This window comes from Gavia stellata, chromosome 2 (assembly GCF_030936135.1).
Source record: "Gavia stellata isolate bGavSte3 chromosome 2, bGavSte3.hap2, whole genome shotgun sequence".
NCBI lineage: Eukaryota > Metazoa > Chordata > Aves > Gaviiformes > Gaviidae > Gavia > Gavia stellata.
The window spans coordinates 85042374-85061501 of NC_082595.1; the positions used below are offsets into that span (position 1 = coordinate 85042374).

A 19128-nucleotide genomic window follows, 5' to 3' on the forward strand; every position below is an offset into this window, starting at 1 on the left:
ATTAGCATGACCCTGTAAAGGGGAATACAAAGTAGACGGTAGGAAGTTGCCTCACCTCTGTACATCTGCTACTGTAACATTAATTTGATATAATTTGCTTCCTAATTTGGTGTATCTGCTTACAACATCAAAATACTGGAAAGTGTTCAGAGGAATGTCACAGAAAGTGATCTAGATGCTGAAAAGTTAGCATTGTGATAGGTGTCTTATAGGGCCTGGGATATCCAGTTTATTGAAAAGAAGTTTGACAGCTGATTTCATTAGTGCATCCTGGTACCTGCAAATGGACAAGATCCAAGAGTAGGTACTAGTCAACCCCCATGAAAAGATGTAGTAAAATCCAGTGACTGGAATTTTAATTTAGACAAACTGAAAAGAGATACAGTTTTTTAGTTGCAAACAAGTCACACAGCTGGCTGATCTCATCACGAGTCATCAAATCACATATATGCTAAAGCCTTGAAATCTGTGAAAGTATCAGTTCCTCCATTCTTCTCTTTCCTTTGTGGGACATGGTAAGAAAAGTTTCCTGAATTGCTTTCAATATACCCCTAAGACATGCTGGAACGGTTTAGCCTCACTGAATTGTTGGGGCTTCACAGAAAAATATCTGTGCATCGCTAATATGACAGACAGGTCATAGTACATGTTCTAGCCTTACACTTCATAAAAGCATTACCCAATACATGGAATTTAAAGAACAGAAGATTAAAAACTAAAATTATTTACAACAGTCACTAACTTGCTGCTCAAATTAGGGCACTCAGGATAGGGTATGTCTCCTCTAATTTTATACAGCTGTGGCCACAGGCTCCCTTTCCAGTCAACGGAGGGAACTGAGGGAGTGGTTCACCTGGGCTATTTGATAGCCATCCGAAGGTGAACCATACCGTACAAATGTTTACGATATAGGTATTAGGTGAGATGAATCCCAGCCATGCACCTCACATCTCCCATGATGAAAACTGGCAAGTACAATAAGGAGCGTTTCTGACATAATTACTTCAGCATTAGGCAGGTAACAATTTTCTCTTAGAGTTAATGGGAGGGCTCCCTAATTCACGGCCTTTTGGCACACACACAAGCCCTGGCATCAGACAGACTCTGAGAGTAGCAGCAGGGGTCAGCATGAACAAAACAAAAGCATAAATTTCAGAATAAAAACCATGCATAAAATTTAACTATTCTTTTGAGGTGTAGCTGCAAAATGCACTAATCCAAAAGGTATTTATTTAGACACAGGCAACACCAATCGACTCTCGAGTGAAGACGTATGTTTGGGAAGCATGGGTCAGGGATAAAGAGACCTCAGTTGTGCAAGGCAGTTTTCAGCAACCCGAACTTGGCAATACCTGAGTGTTACTTGGCCATACTTGAGTAGCAAGAGTGCTTGGGGGGCCATTGAGAGCAGCCACCCCAGCCAACGAGATGCGCTTTGCAGTATGAAAAGAGAAATGAATTTTAAGGCAGGGGACATCTTTTATCGATCTGAAAAAAAAACCAAACCCAAACCAGAACATCTTCAGATCTTAAGACTATCATGTCAACAATTATGCTAAAACTGATCATATTCTGTTTTAGATAAAGTGGGGGAGCTGGCCGACCATGTGCCATGGTGATGGGCTGAGACCTGGCACGGTCACACCTTGGTCAAAAAAAAAATGGGTGCTACCCACAGCACCACCCACAGGAAGGGCAGCTGCCTTCAGCGATGCCTTTGAAAGGCAGAGGAAAGCCCACGGATGGTCACACAGTTTTGTTTTCCATGGAAGATGTGATGAGGAAGAAAGGCCGACGGATAGGGAACGAAGCAGGGATGAATGCACCTGGTAACTGGGAAGATCAGCCTTGCCCAGATAGTTCCTCAGGAACCCAGACAAAAACAGAATCACTACGGTTGGAAAAGACCTGTAAGATCATCAAGTCCAGACCTCTCACAACCCGGCAGAGCAGAGCAGGGCAGAGCAGAGCGGATCCGATCCGCCACCTCTCCCTCGCTTCCACCCCGACTCGGGGAGCCAACGGGCCCGCAGCCGAACCCCACGGGAGGGGCGCCCGTCCTGTCCCCGACGACCGCCCCGGCCGCCTCCCGCCTCCCCACCGACGCCTGCGGGCCGGGGGCCGCCGCCGCCGCCTCCCCGCGCCACCCCGCCCGGGGTCCGCCGCCGCGGGGGCGGAGGCAGCGGGCGGGCACCTCCCCGAGCGGCGCCCCCGGTCCTGACGGCGTTTCCGGGCGGGGGAGCCGGGATGTGCGTCCGGGTTGGGTCGGCCCCAGCGAGTGGTTTCCTCTCGCCTTCCCTCCTTCTCTTCCCTCCCTCCCTCCCGCCCGCGCCGCCGCTGAGGTGGAGCCGCCGCCGCCGTGCCCTCTGGAGGAGCGCCGCCCGCCCGGCTCCTGCCAGGGGTTGGTGAGAGGGGCCGCGGGCGGGCGGGAATGGGGGCCCCGGCGGTGGTTGGGGGAGCCCCGAGGCGGGAGGGCGCTGCCGGGCCGGGCGGGCTGCTGGGGAGCGGGGCCGGGGAGGCGGCGGGGCGGGCGCCGGAGGGGTCGGGGCCGGGGCCGGGGCCGGGGCCGCGGGAGGGGGGCCGGGGCGTCCGGCCGAGCCTCCGCCCTCGGCGTGGCCGCGGCGGCGGCGCCCCCCGGGCAGGGCTGGGAGGTGGCCGCGGGCAGCCCCTTGCGCGGAGACCGCCGGGCGGCTGTCTCCGCCGGGCGTAGGTCCTCCCTTAACATGCTCATCCGGATTCCTGGGGGCCGACCGAGCGGCAGCTCCAGCGATGCTTGCCGACTACCCGATAAAAATGTACGAATACCAGTGTTCAATGCAACTAAAGGCAGCCCTTTTTAAATAAAACATCATCTGCTTGGGTGAGCCGGGGCGAGAGTATCGGGTAGCCCGGCGCCTCCAGCACGGGGTGCGTGTGCGCTATAGGAGTGTTTTCCCCTCTACCTCATGGGAGGAAATCTGCTGCTCTGCAGATGCGAAGTGTTACTGTGATGATATCCCAGCACTGCAAAACGCGAGGGAAGCTTAGCTTTTATGTGTGCCTCCGTTTCTTCCTCAAAAAAAGAAAAAAACACCACCAAAACTTGAATGAAATCTCTCTACAGTAAGCCAAATAAATTATTTTCAGGTTTTGCACATTGGAATTTTAGTTTATATAAAAATTTCTGTGTCCGCTGTAACTGCTTGCGCTGTGAACTTTGTCCGTGTACTTCAGCGACTTGGCTTTGTCTCCAGTTAATACACGGGTGGGCACGGGCAAAATTAAATCAGAGAGAAATCAGGTGGCTCCCCTGTAGTGGCTGTGTGATGTAGGATTATGGTCACACATAATACACTTACGATATAGACTTTTTAAATGTAAATAACTTGTGTATTGAGTATTAATAAGATAAATTGTCAAAAAGTTTAAACACTTAAAAAATATTTTAAGACAGTTGGATTCTTCAGTTTCTTGGTTTTTTAAAAAATAGACCTTTGGAAAATGCATAGTCTTCAGAATTATCCAATAATATTTAGTATGTTTAGTGTTTTGATTCCCACACACAAAAAAAAAAAAGAGCGCACAGATTTATTTGATTATTTTTTATCTGCTTCCTCAGAAAGAAAAATTTAGACAAGTTCATAGGAACTGGAGTAAGGGATATAATCACAGAATTAAATAGGTTTATGTCTTCAAAGCGTCAGTGTTGGTGTTAGGTGATGATAGCTGAACTGGGTATAAGAGAACAGTGGCTGGAATTAGAAGTTGCCATACTTCAGACTCATGATACCTGTTAGGTTGGATCAGCTGAGTGTCTCGCATGTGTTAGCAGTGGAGCATCAGAAACATAATCAACATGACAATATATTTGTACAGTGGAAGGATATTTTTTATGAACAGTTGTATTAATTTCCAATTAATAAGTGGCAAATCAAAGCACAGACTGGTTAAATAAATTGCTTGAGGTCACTTAAGCAGTCTGTGGTAGAGCTGGAAATAAATTGTAGTATCTATGTGAATCCTAATGTGTGATCATATTTCCTCGTGCTTTCTATTCACAGCATTTTTATGAACATAGCTATTTACTTTGTTTACAGAATCAATAGTTTCCTGGATAAGCCAGAGAGTCACCTGAGACACAAAGATGTTGGAAGAAGATATGGAGGTGGCCATCAAGGTGGTAGTAGTAGGAAATGGCGCTGTTGGAAAGTCCAGTATGATTCAGCGGTATTGCAAGGGGATTTTTACAAAAGACTACAAGAAAACTATTGGTGTAGATTTTCTGGAAAGACAAATCCAGTATGTATTAAACAGATGCCGTACTATTGATTTTTACCTTTCCCTTTATTTCTTTGTTCTGTTATAATCCTAAGATTTATGAAGGCTTGGAAGACAAGGACTGCTGGTTCTGAAGCACAGTAAAGGGAGTTGTTTTCTTTCTTGCACTGTGGGCTAAAGTTGTAATTGAAACTTGGAACCTGTGTTGTACTAAGCTTTTTGACAAGTTTCCTTTGTATTCTACCACCTGTTGGTTTTTGGGTTTTTTTTGTAATTTCTTGTGGAAGAAGTGGAAATGCTTATGATAAAATGATTACACAAATTTATTAGCCAATATAGATAAAAATGACTGGGAAAAAAATAATTCAATGTGCTATAAATTTAGTCTCTTTATGCAATATAAGCAGATAATACGCAATTATGTTTGATAAAATGGAAAATACTATGGTAATGAGAAATAAGAAAATTCTATAGATTCTGTAAGCTGATTCAAAAGACAAAAGGACCATTATACAGGCACCTAAGTTTTGTTTTGATGTCTATATTATTTTTCCTCATAGAGGGAAATGTAGAGGAAGAGGAAAATGTAATACAGATTGTCAGTAAAGAACATGTAATGTAACTGAGGAACTATTGCCATAATAGGTTACAGAGGTGAACCATTATTAATACTAATTTACATTAAATTTAAATCAAGTTAAATTTGACTTGGATTACTCTTATATTGTAAACATGGAAGTATTTCCATGTGAGTTGTTTTGAATTGCTCTTGTTCATTGTATTGATTACAAAACTGCATCGTTTATTTCAGAGTTAATGATGAAGACGTCAGGCTAATGTTATGGGACACTGCGGGTCAAGAAGAATTTGATGCAATAACTAAGGCCTACTATAGAGGTGAGAAAATACCATGTTTGTTACTTGGTAGTTGGTGGTGGGTTTTTTGGTCTGCACACCTCTTAAGATGTTTTCCTATCTTTGAATTAAGAATTTTAGTTATTTCATGTGTGTGCAAAGCATGTTTAGTTCACCTTTTTTAATTCTTAAATATTTTTCCCCTTCACACAAGATCCTTGCCTTAATTAAGTGCCACTTTATGCAGGATGCTCAGTTGTGCTCTTTAAAAAACATAGAACAAAATGAGACAAATATCTGCGCAGAAATTGCACAGAATGTAGCCATTCAAACAATCAAATGCAAATTTACATTCTCCCTCTAAAAGTGTTTTCTTACTTCTGTAAGACATATATTTGTAAATGTTCCAAACACTGTGGCTGGGGCACTTACAAATTAATCCAAGGGAAAAAAAAAAAATCCACCAGTCATCCTAGAAAGATAGTTTACTAGGCACAACAGTTCTCTTGCTAGTACAGACTGCCTTGAACATATTAACACAACAGAGTAATAAGGAAACTGTATTATTCAGTCACATAAAGGCAGTTTATCTTTTTAGCCAGTTACAAATTGCATACTTAGGCTTTCTTTGCATATAATTTAACAATGGTTGTGAAAATCTTTACTTTTTGTTTTTTAATGTCAGAGATATGAATGACTTGGCAAAGATTCCGTTATTCAATTCTTGTCAAACTAATTACCTGATGGCTGGGAAAAATACATCACTATGGTATAAAATCTTAGAAAAATGACCTCATTTAGAGATAAAATAATAGTTATGCTGTGCTGTTTCAGGGTGGTATAGTCCTCTGACCTTTTTATATTTCATGATTGGTTTTGGCAACTAATAGGTGTTGGGGTTTGGGTGTTTTTGTAATATTTCTGGTTGTCACACGTAATTGATGATTACCATTTCTTCAGAGAAAGATACTTCTTTTAGTATTTCTTTTTATCCTCATGTGGAAATAGATCATTCTGTTATTTTACAGCTGACAAGCTGGGCGTATGTGTTTTAGAAGGTGGTACTTGATTCTCTCGGGGCTTCCTTTTTACTCTCCTGGTTCTCTTGTGTGTTTTGCTCTCCTCAGTTGTTCCAAGCCAAAGTCTTTTTCTCCTAATTACTGGGAGTGATATGCTAAAATATGTAGTATTTGGAAGAACTTCAAAGTATACTTACTGGCCTCACTTGCCACGTATCTTGAGTATCTTGAAATCTTGCAATACTTGTGCCCAGCATAGTGCAGTTAGATCTCTACCTTCAAGATCTTTATACTGAAGAGGCTGCTGTGAAATAGGACATAATCATCCTGTGAATACACATTGTAGTTAGCATGATGGATATAGTAACAGTTCAAGCTAGATACAGTGACTGTTCTGCACTAGGCTTTGACTCATGAAGGACAAGGGAAGTTATCAGAGCCTGGAATGCGATTTTGATTTAGCATCAGGTCTGCAAGCACAATTTTATAGAAGCAAAAAGTCAAGCTTACTTTGGAAATGCAAAGTTTTCATTGCCAATTATTGCTGACACCTCTAAGGTAGGTAGGGTAGAGGCTGGCTGTTACTTCAAGGTCTGCATCTCCCACAGGTCACTGTCCCACTATCATTACACTAGGGCTTATGCATGCCCCTGGAACCTTGTCAGTTCTTCAGGGATCAGCTGCTCATCCATGGTCACACAACGAATGCCTGTTTCTGAGTCCTTCTTGTCCAGGGACCAAATTCATTCAGCCTTGTGGACAAACAAAACTGGAGCTGACAGTGGGTTTGTCATGTGGTTTTCTATGTACAGGCAAGTATGTGCAGCTGCTGCAGCTGCATGCCCATGATCACATAATGGAAGGATTCCAGCAGCCTAAATTCAAAGAGTTGAAGGAAGCTCTGTATGTCTTTAATATTAAATTTCTTTTTTTATATTGTATCATGCATCTTACCAGTTTCTATCTGATGGAAGTCACACATTTTCTAATTGGCTAAGTACTTCACTTCTATACTAAGCACATACACAAGTGGCTGTTATTAGCAGCACCATGTGTTTTGTCCATGTTACAGATGTTGCTCAAAGCAGTATTTGATCACTTCTTCGTACGTGCAACCTGTTTCAACTGCTACCACTGATATCTTGAGTAGGCCCTTGTTAGATTTTTGATGGAAAACAGACATCTTGCTCATTAGTCTGTTATTCAGTTGCTGATTAGTCAAATTCTCAGGCTCCTCATTTTGTTGCATAGTAGTTAGACTTCATATTTCTCAAGCCTTCATTGCATTGCTCTAGCATGCACTTGTCAACCACTTTCGGCTGTAGTGACTATGATAATGGGAGGGCTGCAAGACTGTCCTGGTCCAACTTAGAGCAAAGCAGCCCTCTTTTGGATACTGTTAGTGAGACCTAGAACCCTGCTAAGCCTGTTAAAGACAGCCAGGATCCACAGCAGTTAGAACATCAACAGTAAACAGGAACTTCTGGATGATGATATCATTTGACCTTGCATTTTATCTCAGTTTAAGGTTGAAGGAGCCATCATCAGTTTTACAGTGAACATGTGTTTTCTGTCATAGCCTGAAAAAGCTGAGGCAAAGAACAGAAGAGTGAACCGAATAGGTGCTAAGTATAAAGCCCTGTGTGAGTCCACTCATGGCAAGGAATTTCTTTATGTATTTTCTATTACATAGGCTTTGTACCATTATGAAAGGAGAAAATATGGTTACAGAATCTATGAGGATGGGATGAGGATCTTTGAGACCTGCTCAGCTGACAAGCTCATGCTCCACTTGAATCAAGTCGAGATGCTAGCACTACTCTGAAGTTTTTTCTGAATTAGTCTAGGTATGAATATCGTATCAGTGATTCTGCAGCCAGTTGGAACCTTTTAAAAATAAAGCTATAGGGGTTATCAAAGCAATAACTGCACACAAAGAATCCAGTGTCCTTTTCTTCAGTACTTTAAAGTAGCTTTATGAAACGGCTTGTTACAAAAGAACTTTGATTTAAAATATTCATCGAGAACATCCCGGTTTTAGCTGTTATGCTCCTGTCTGACACTATCCTGTGCCTTTGCTGCTGGTGTCTGTTGTTGTACACAGTCTGTTATATGACAGAGGTGGTGTATGACTCCATTTGGAGTGGATGAGTGAGATAATAATGTTATTGACTCTCTTGAATACTGTCAGTCACTGCATACAGAAAGGTGTTTCAATGGCTAAATCCTGTTTTTTGTCTTTTTTCTTTTTCTCCTTAGAGGTCCTACATGGACATTATAATTTCTTAAACTTGTTTATGTTCTCAATAAAAATATTGAGTATTTAGCAATATCCTTAGAAGAGGAAAAGAATTTACCTAGTAAGACCTCTGCCATGCAGCATCTTCTGGTGTACTCTGTTGCCATGCTAACCTCTGCACTATACTGAAGCATACTTTCAGAAAGATCACATTTGATATTTTTTTGAATTGAGCATGAGAAGAATGCTTCTTTTTCTCTTCTCTTCTAAAATATGTTTTGCAGGGTTATTGGATTAGTAAATTCTGATACTTCTTACAATCCAGTGATCAAAATCTTCAGATCTTTGGAAATACACAATTACATATAGAATATATGTATAGGATTTGTCATTGTTGATACACAGGTATATCTCTTGATGAGGAAAGACACATGCGTTTACTGTTGTTTGTTAACTTCCTGGTAAGAACCTTTGAAAGTCAGAATGTTGAAGGTCCTCAAAAATATTTCAGTTTGATTCCTAACTAGAGCCTATCGTATAATTCTCTTTAAAAAGCAATATGGCCAAGCTGAGTTCTTTTTACTGTCCCTGTCCACTGCATTCTACATGTATTATATGTAAATTGAATAAGGAGGTCTGTTGTTGTAAGTCACCCTTACCACATCCTAGGACTTTTCCCTCTAAACTTACTATTACCAAGTTATCTCCATGTTTTAGCATTCAGAAGGGATGGGTGGAATGAGAGAGATGAAGTGAAAGTGCCTTAGAGTGGAAACTTCACAATGGATTTCTTAGTCTTAAAACCGAACAAAATTATGTTTACAGATGGTGAGAGTCTTTTAATAAATATTCTCATCTCCAGTAGAGCAAAGAACTTGAGAGGCTTTATTAAGCTAGACTGTGAGACAATAGGTTAAATTCAGCATTGATAAATGCAAAGTGACCTGCTTTGGAAAGAATAATTAATTTTACACCTAGCTCACAGGATTCTAAGTGGAATTGCTTCAGAAGAATTGCATGCATTAGAATATGGTGTGGACACTGGGGAAAGCAAACAAAATTTTAAAACACAAGTAATAGGGAAAATTAGGGAAGACTACATTGCTACTGTTTTATTGGTAGATCTTGATTTGAAATTCTGAGGGCAGTTCTTATTATTCTGTATAAAACTATACCAGAAGGGTCTTAATGGCATATGAAAGAATGTTAAAGAGCATAGGAAAACTTTTGTAAAGATAGACTGAACTTGGCTTTGAAAAGATAAATAAAAGGAAACCTAATAAAAGAACTCGAGTGCTTTGTGTCAAAGACAAAGACAAAGAACACAGGAATGGGGGATACTTGATGAAACTCATAGATAAGAGAAAATTCATACTGATGAAATAATTTTTCATGCTGTATGTAATTAGATTGGGATATTCACCAGAAGATAACACTGGAGTCTCAAAGACATTAGCTATCTATTCCTTTTACACTCTGTTACTAAATATCAAGTATATTAAAGGCATATAAATAATAAAGTGTTTCTCCATGTGTTTACGTGCAAAGAAAAGTAGCTTCTTGAGGATAACAAAGGGCTACTGGATGGTCAAAAGACCACTCACCAATGTTTCAAGTGTGAAAGTACCTTCTCAGTATCCGTGGGTTTTAACTACTGTTTGCTGAGGCTATTACAAAACCATAACAAAAATGGTACAAAACATTTTGTATAATTTATCATAGTGCTGTGATAGAATGAGTATGAATTAGAAATACACTTATTTTCTCCAAAAAGCTACTAAACAATTTACTTGAAATAATCACAACTTTCTTTGAAGACTTTTAAGTTTTCTGCTTTTCAGAATCCAAATTACTGTAGCACAAAGAATAACGTGAAATGTGGTTTACAGGTACTGGATATGGAAAAATATTTGACTTCTGGCCTCCATTAAGCTGTCTGGAAAACAGTGAGAAATAAGCAAACCTCCCTTCTCCTTTTTCCAGCCTTTCCTATTCCTTTATAGCCCCTCTTATTCCTTTCCCCTGCATACATGCACCATGCTGGAAATACCTTGAAAGGTAACAGACCCGTAGCCATCATGAAGAATGGGTATAATGATCAAAATAATATAGCAATCTGTTTTCATTTGGGGAATTTATGACCATTGGTTTGACACAAGCTGCTGGTAAAAGTGCACTTTTATGGGAGAAACTTGAAAAATCCTTCATATTTGAAATACATTATATATGATTATTCTTTTTTTTTTTTTTTAGTGATTGTTGGTTGATTTGTATTTGTTTGTATTTGTAATTGATTTGTATATTTTAGGAGCCCAGGCTTGTGTTCTTGTGTTTTCTACAACTGACAGAGAGTCCTTTAAAGCAATACCTACCTGGAAGGAGAAGGTCATGACCGAAGTTGGAGACATTCCCACAGTTCTTGTGCAGAATAAGATTGATCTTCTTGATGACTCTTGTATAAAGAAGTAGGAGTTATATCTTACTTTTTTTAAAGAGCAATATATGCCCCCTGTATACACGCATTTGGGGAAAAAAAAAAAAATCTATGGGAGTTTCTGGTGAAGGCTTATGATATCCAGTTGTCAAACCTATGCCCTGCATCTAAACATGCCCTAGAAGCACAGGTGACAAGTATTGCTGCATGAGTGTAGTTACTTGGGCAGAAGTGCTTGCCAGGCCAGGAGCTTTCTGTTTGCTTTATGCCTTCTTCTGAAGTGTCAGCCAAAAAAATAGAGGAATAGCATGAAGAGTTTGGGTGTGCCATGATGCAATTATCTCTTTTTTTTTTTTAATCAGAAATTCTAAACCTGTAAATTTTCTCTCCTATTAAAATTTACAATTGCTGTTAAACTGTGCTGTGCACGGGTGAAGTTACATTGTTTAGTTTGGCTAGTGAATGCCAGCTAAAATGATGAAGAAGTATTAAACAGATTGTTTGAAAAAGTATCTTAATTTTGCTTTTCTTTGTTTTTATTGCTCATTTTTATCAGAACATTATAACTGTAGAAATATGTATCTGTTATATTCTCAAACTGCATGGTGCTGATCCTTCTTCACTATTTTTTTCTTTCAGATTTTACTGTCAGTTCATTCTGCCTTTGTATATATGACCAATTTCATTCTTGCCATAAAATCAGCTTAACAAATGCTGGCTTTTATTTACCACAGCATATCATGTAGAAAATATTGCATGATGAAGTTGATTATTCTCCATTTCTTTATTTCTACCATCTTGCCGAGACATTTAAATTATTTCTTCTTTTTGCTGTTTCCTGCACTGGCTTTCTTTGTTCTCTGTTTGCTATCATTGATGGCATAAATCAGCTTCTACTCCCTCTGCAAAGAATAATGAGGATTTTTCAAAGGAAAAGCAAAGTTGCATTTGAACTCCTGCTTTATTCATGGTATGCCACTTAGGTTTTGCTCTCAGAATACTCCATCTGCCTCAGTAACTTCATCTTTCTGATGATGCGATTTGCCTTGGTGAAATTTTCATGAGTTTCATCAACTTTTCCTTAAAATTTAGCACAAGTTCTTTTTCACTTCACAGAAAAAAGTAATTCTTGATTTCATCTCTGCACTCATCTGGTTGCATAGTCTACTGCTTTATTAAAATATACTTAAGGATTACTTTTTTGTTGTTTTGACTTTGCAGTGGTAATTGTTCTGATTCTAGTGCTGTTAATTACAGCCTACTTCCTTTTGGTTTCACGGACACCTGTCTTCGAACCCTTGGGAAATTTTAGTTAATGAAGTCAATAAACACTGAAAAGCAATAACTTCTGGTTGTAAAGAAACTGCCTGTAAAATACCTTCTTGTTATAGTGGAGATTTTGTAAAGAAATTAAGGATCAGGTATTTTTTGACTGAGTTTCTTAACCCACCTTACCATGTTTAACTTACGACGAAGCATTTTGTCCATAAGAATAAATGCTGACAAATAATACAAATTAGTATTTACAAAGTCTTCTTCTGTTTGCAGTGAAGAGGCAGAAGCACTGGCAAAAAAGCTAAAATTGAGGTTCTACCGAGCATCTGTGAAGGAAGACCTAAATGTAACTGAAGGTACGAGATACAGCAGAGTAGGTGTCTGTCCCGCCTGCTGCTGTATAGCACTGCACATCTCTCTAGTTTGGAGCTGATCTGTTACTTCCCAAGTTGTTGCGTGCTGTTGGCAATCCTTTTTATATTTCTTAGCAGCACACTTCAAACATAGCTCAAATTACTTGATATCAGGATCAGTAGTATCAGGCCCATTTCCTTGTGTGTATCTTTCCTTTCTCTTCCACAAAGAGTGCATAGCTTCAATATTTAGAAGTGCCAGTGTATTAAGGCTGCTTAGTCCTAATGACTGTCAGTAAGCACTGAGCTTTTAAAAAAGTTACATGCAGAAGTTCAATTATTACAATATACAAATTGTTGAACAGATTATTTTGTAATTGTTACAAGTTAGTAAATAATTGATATATACAATTATTTAATAGTTTAGTTATAGTTAAACAAAGTACAGTAAAAGATTAAATTTCTTGCAGCCCTTTGTCTACTGGTGATATTTCACTAGTTCCCAAGTATCACTTTTTAATGTATATATTTAATTTCACAAGAGTACTGTTATAAAATTCAGTCAATATCTTTTGTGGGGTAGATTTGAATAGTGATGAATTATAGTCTCTGATAACTTTTTTCTTTTTGTTTAATCAGGCAAACTTAATAATAAACTAATTGTTTCTCCTCTGTTAACATCATTCACCTTGGACAAGAAATCTACAAGAGAAAATGTAAAATGTTTCTGTATCATCTTTACATGAGTTATTAATTGCAAATGTAAATAATCGTAACATATATAGGTTCTGAAAATTCTCCTGTAGTTGTAGATTTATTTTTTTTCAGAATCCTAGGTAGACTTTTTATATCCCAATACAAATGAGGGTAGCATTAGTTAATTAGAAAAATGTTGTTGCCAAATTTTATTAATAGCCTTACTTTACATGACTGCTATTATTCTAAGGCTTCTTGCAAAAAGAAAACAAAACAAATTTGAATTCTGACATAGTTTTAAAAAGTTCCAAGTTGTACAAATAGGAACATTCGGCAATATGTATGTGCCAGCTTTATTGCAGGAGTATTGAGATGTTTCTGTCTGCTGTGTAAGACCCTAGTACTGCAAACCGTAAGACCTGGGTAGACATTGGACTAATCTGGATTCGGCTTAGGTACACAGGCCTGCTGAGAGAGAATCTCTTACCAGACCGTGCTAAACCTATGGTGTGGAATGCACTTTTGTCACCTCGCAGAGTTTTGCTATGAAGGTATTATTACTGATACGAAGATTATTTTTAAGCATACTCTGATGTACCTTTTTTCTTCTTAACATTCCAGTTTTTAAGTATTTGGCTGATAAATATCTTCAAAGGCTCAAGCAACAAACAGCTGAAGATCCAGAACTAGTACATACAAGCAGTAACAAGATTGGTATGTATGTCTGTAATAAAAAACCAGAAGACAGAATTTTGTGCCATCAAAGCTTATGGTCTCATCTGTTTACTTATGGAGTTAATACAAGGTGAATCAGGGTCTAATTATTGCCTTCCTATCTTAGGATATTGTCTTCTTTCCTTCTGTAAAATAACTTTGTGACTCTAAAGTTACAAGGTTGTCAAACTGATGTACTAAAGTTTCTAGTTAATGTTTGGCAAGTGCCCTTTTATTAAATTCGTTTAAACAAACATTGTGTAAGGACTTGAGAAAGGATGCTTGTTGGGTTTTTTAATGTAATTAGTATTAGCGTTACTCATCTTGGTGCGAATTTACAAGAGACTCACAGTGAAAGAATCTGGCGTGTAATCAGAAGGTCTTTTCAAACTGCCTTTGTAAGGGAACACTGAACTTCTGTAGTCCTTCTTTAAAGCATTTCTGAGTCAGTTCACTTCTTTTCCTTAAAGCACACCCTTTTTATTCAGGCTTTTTCCTTACCTTTATCTCAGCAAAGTTTCTAACTTTAAAATTGTCATGTTTTTCTTTTATTATATTACTCAACCAACCGTAACTTTGTTACCATGTAATTAGTAGCATAAATGTACACAGATGAGTGCATATGCTGCCCTTCAATTACATAGATGTATACCAGCTTTAAATACCACCTGGCTAGTAATTCCAACTGGCTCTACTTCCAATTTAGCTGCAAAATTGACCCAGAAATAGATAAAGCCTTTAAAAACTAGAGTACGGATTTGAGATCCACTATTATGCCTTAGTAAGTGTTGTGTCTTAAGTGTTAATGTATTATGCTGCAGGAAGTAAAGAAATACAAATACTTTCCTTGTCTTTGAATTCTGTAGGTGTTTTTAATACAGCTGGTGGAAGTCACTCCAACCAAAATTCTAGTACTCTTAATGGTGGAGATGTCATCAACCTTAGACCAAACAAACAGAGGACCAAGAAAAACAGAAGTCCTTTTAGCAACTGCAGCATACCTTAGACCACTTTTGGAGGAAAAAAAACCCAAAACAACCCAGTGAATTGGATGAAGTTTTGCAATTGCGTACAGAATAAAGCCAGCTGTAGAGGTATTTTTACCAGTGCTTTAGCAAATCTTGTGCCTATGGGATCCTTGATAGAGGGTGGATTTATATAAACTTGCTGATGCAGTGTTTCTTGGTGTGTAGAGTGAGACACCTGGTGGCAAAACACAGAACCGTGGCTGCCCCGTGCACTTTGTAAAAATTAGGCAAGCTTCTCCTTTTTCAAGGAATTATTTACAGAGCTATGAACTAGGTGTTGCCGAATTGCAAGGTACATTTAACGTAAGGATAATGCTTACAAGTAGAGGTACAGACTGTAACGCTAGGGCCCAAGGTAAAGTAGCAACCTTGCAACTAAATTGCAAAGAAAATGTTAGAATTGGTTAGTCAGGACACTAAGAAGATAAAGGAAGAGCAAAAAGAAGACAGTGCATTTTATGCCTGACTATATTAATATGGATTCTGGCAGTTCTGTCAGTGCAATATACTTGTATTATATATATATATGAGTGCTAAGGTATATATGTAAACATTTGGTATGACTATTTAGGCTAAATTCCAGTGTATACATTACTTGGAGATCAGCTAATGATCATAAAATAGAATCTTCCAAAAGAAAACTTTCCTCTAAAAATGTTGCATTGCAGATGAGGCTTTCCCAGCTGCCACTGCGTACGTTTAACTTGCTATACTTTGGGCCTGAAAGCTTAGATTTAAAAATGTATGGTGCCAAAAATGCTCCTTCTTTTTACCTAATGCTGTGCTACGGATGTTTTTGTAAGTTTGTTTTTCTCAGTCTTAACAGGTTGAACAAATAACACAGTCTTTGACACTAATAGCTATTCAGAAGGAACATATAATATAATCCTATTCCTGTTCAAATTTGATTGTATCCTGTGTCATCTATGAAAAAGGAACTTGCAAAGTGGTGTCACAAAATGTTTATCTTCTTTTGGAAAAATTTTTCATAGATACCATAAACTAAGTTATGGAGGATCCAAAAAAAAAACACAGCTGATGATTGAATTACATTAATGAGACATTCTTGAATGTTGTCTCAGATTCAAAGTTAGCTGCTGGTTGCAGAAAGTCTAATTCTGCAAGATCAGAGACACGGCAAAAAATTTGCAAAGTGCTTAAGTAATTTTACAGAATTGATTTAGAAGTTTAGGAGCCCAAATCTAAATGGAAGTTACTTGGACTTAGGCTCCTAAATCACTAAGGTGCTTTTAAAATGTTAAGCAAGATATCTTTTATTTACCAAAAATAAACACTTTTTAATCCTCTTCAAGAGCATGCATGCCTTTTAAAAAAATATCCATTTTGTTTACATGTTTTTGTATGGTATGATATAATTTTAACTTTCTAGGATTTCTACAACAAACCTGCCAGTGACAAATGCAAAATATGCTGCTTGAAAAAAGTCAGATGTAATAGTTTTTTAAATGGTGTATGAGAATGAAAATGAGTCGAGTGATCCTGTATATTTTTGGAGGAAGGACTTTTCACTGTGTGAATTCATGTAGGAAGCTTGACTTACTTTGTTTCTACGTCAGTGAGTACGAAAACTGAAATCTACTCTCTTTTCCCACTGCCTGCAGGGAGAGAAGTGGGTGGCAAGTTATGCACAAACACTAAAGATCTCTGAACTCTGTATTTTATGTTTACTATATTAGACTTTCTACCGAGTATCTTTGTTTCTTTGCCAAGCTGTTAGAGCATCTCCTGTTGCTGGCAAGAAGGCCGCCTTCAAAGCGCTCAATCCCCTTTGCTATTGCAGCGAAACTGTGTGTTCTTCACCATGGTATTTCCTGTATTTTCTCTTGGATAAAGGCCTTTATTTTTTAACAAGAGCATTTAATCACTGTATGTAAGTAAGGTACTTAGGATTGTACGCCATGGGGTCACCTCACAACTTCAGGATGTGGGATAGAGTGTATGAAGAATTTTGACAACTATTTTTAATATGGAAACTTTTACATTTTGTTGTCTGTCTGACGGTTTCACATTTTTTTACTCATTTTTCTTGAAAAAGAAACAAAACCACAAAGTGTCTGAAACATCTTTTTTGCCTGTTTGACTTTGTACAGAGTACTGAAAAGTAAGTCTTTATTACGTATAATGACCATTTGTACTATTACATGTTATACTGTAGACATTGTACTATTACATAAGCCATGTGAATTGAAGCTCTGTCATTATAAACCACTCTTTTAAGGACTGAAAACTCAGTAGAAATTTTCATAGGCGGAGACTTGACAGACTTGCTAAATTTAGGATATGTTGAAATTTAGTACACATATACTTTAATGTAGGAATATGTATTTGCAGCATTCGTTAACAGTGAGTTTTAATTTCATTCCCATCTTAAATATAAAGTGGCTTGCTCTTTGTTGTGACTTTGCAGTCCTTGTTCTCCAATACGACTGAGATGGAGACGGTCCAAATTCGCCTTTTTCTGGAGAGTGCTCTGCCATGTACGCTGCTTGAAAATTTATTTTTTATCTTACTGGAGTTAGTGTGTAGATGTAAACCAGATGACTTGCATATTGCAGGAATCCTTAGGTGTTCTCATCACTCTTCAGTGGGAGTAACTTTCGCCTTTTGGATGAAGAGACGGGCCTAAACGTTTAGCACTCGCATTGTCCCTCGTGAATAGCTTTTATTACAAACATTGCCTCATTCTCCACTCAAAGCGTTCTCATTAAAATATCGTATGTTTTAGTTACCAAAACCTACAGGTGCAGAGCTAGTAATAAAAACGCCCTTCTCTGCGCATCTGTGCGACTGCATGGTGGAAGAGGATGTAGCTCTCTGTTACAGCTGTGGCAGGTCAGCATCCTGGATTAGAAGCAACAGATGTTCCTACAAGACATGAAGTTTTGTTTTGTTGAGACTAAGCTAATTGCACTCCTGTTTTATCTGTTAATCTCTTGAATAGCACGTTGGCTGTATTATCTGAATCTTGCCAAAATTCTTTGCTTCCGGCTGATAATGCTACTACTAGTAGAAAACGTCAGTAATTGTGAATGCCTTAGTGAAATAAGCATTCACTAAAGAGTATGACTCTGAAGCATCTGTCACTCCTGTGTTGTATCCATTCAGTGAATGGGTGTTCTCCCAGTCAGTGGGGCATCATTTGATGCAAAGCGGTAATGCTAGGGATGTATTCACAACTTTGAGATTTATTTCCAGTTGGAAGACTGATCACACTAAGATTTTTGTGCTTGTGTGTGTGTGTGGTTAATATAAAAAAAAAAAAAAAAAAAAAAATTCCACTTAAGACAATTTTGGAGCTTTCTTATTTTCAGTGTTTCTTAAGGCAGCGCTTACCTTTTTAAGTCAAAATGCCTGAATTACCATGCTGTCAGTCTGATTTCCTGTTTAATTTTTTTATGCTTCAGTAAAATCTGTCTTTTTTTCCTCTCTCCATTATTGGGCTACAGCATAGTAGTTTTCCTTTGCATCACTTCTGTAGATGTATGTTATACTAAAGGGGATCGAGCAGCTGAACACATTGTACTGCCTGGAGGTTATGCAGGGGTACATGCATCATACTCAGTGAACACGCACTTTGAACCTGTTAATTCATCTATTCAAGTTTATAGCTACCAGTTAATAATAGAATTAATTATTTGCACTGCGGAACCCTCTTGTGGGAATTCCATCACACAGCGAACTAACAAACCTGCTTCTTGGATTCCAGTGATGGTACCTGAGCCCCTACTGCTTTTCTAAATGTAATCATAGACCTTCGGCTGCAGTTGCAGTACCTGAACGCTAATTGTACATAAGCCAGAGAGCAAGCGCGGTCCAACAAGCTTGATTTCATCAAAACTACCTTACCATCTCTTTGTAGGAAGCAACAGCAACAGTTGGGCATATCTTTTTAATGCTCAAATAGTATTGACAGAAGAAAATACTTCTGTTAAACATGGCATCCAAGCAGGTAATCAAAATTATAGAAGAAAAAACGCAGCAATGCTTGGATTTAAGATGAAAGGTGCTATAACAGACAAAAAGAAACTTTCAAGCAGTTCCATCTCAAAGCCAGGTGAGTCCTAGTACTGAACTAGACTCATTCTCAGGTTTCTAGTAGTAGGGTAATACTGATAAATAATTTGTGGAGTGAGTGTTCTTTCTTCTCTTACTGAGATAAACGTGGTTCAGCAGAACCAACTAAAGTTGGTCAAAAAAAAAAAGTAAAAATCTGGACCAGGAGAAATACTGTGCTCAT

General features: G+C 38.5%; 1 protein-coding gene across 1 annotated transcript; it reads left to right on the top strand.

Annotated features, from left to right (window-relative positions):
• The first annotated feature begins 2367 nt into the window (after positions 1-2367).
• Positions 2368-18133, top strand: RAB23 (RAB23, member RAS oncogene family). The gene is made up of 7 exons (XM_059835424.1): positions 2368-2401; positions 4077-4278; positions 5069-5154; positions 10679-10835; positions 12353-12435; positions 13750-13842; positions 14709-18133. The coding sequence occupies exons 2-7, from the start codon at positions 4124-4126 to the stop codon at positions 14846-14848; spliced, it is 714 nt and encodes a 237-aa protein (XP_059691407.1). The 5' UTR covers positions 2368-2401; positions 4077-4123; the 3' UTR covers positions 14849-18133.
• The last annotated feature ends 995 nt before the right edge of the window (positions 18134-19128 follow it).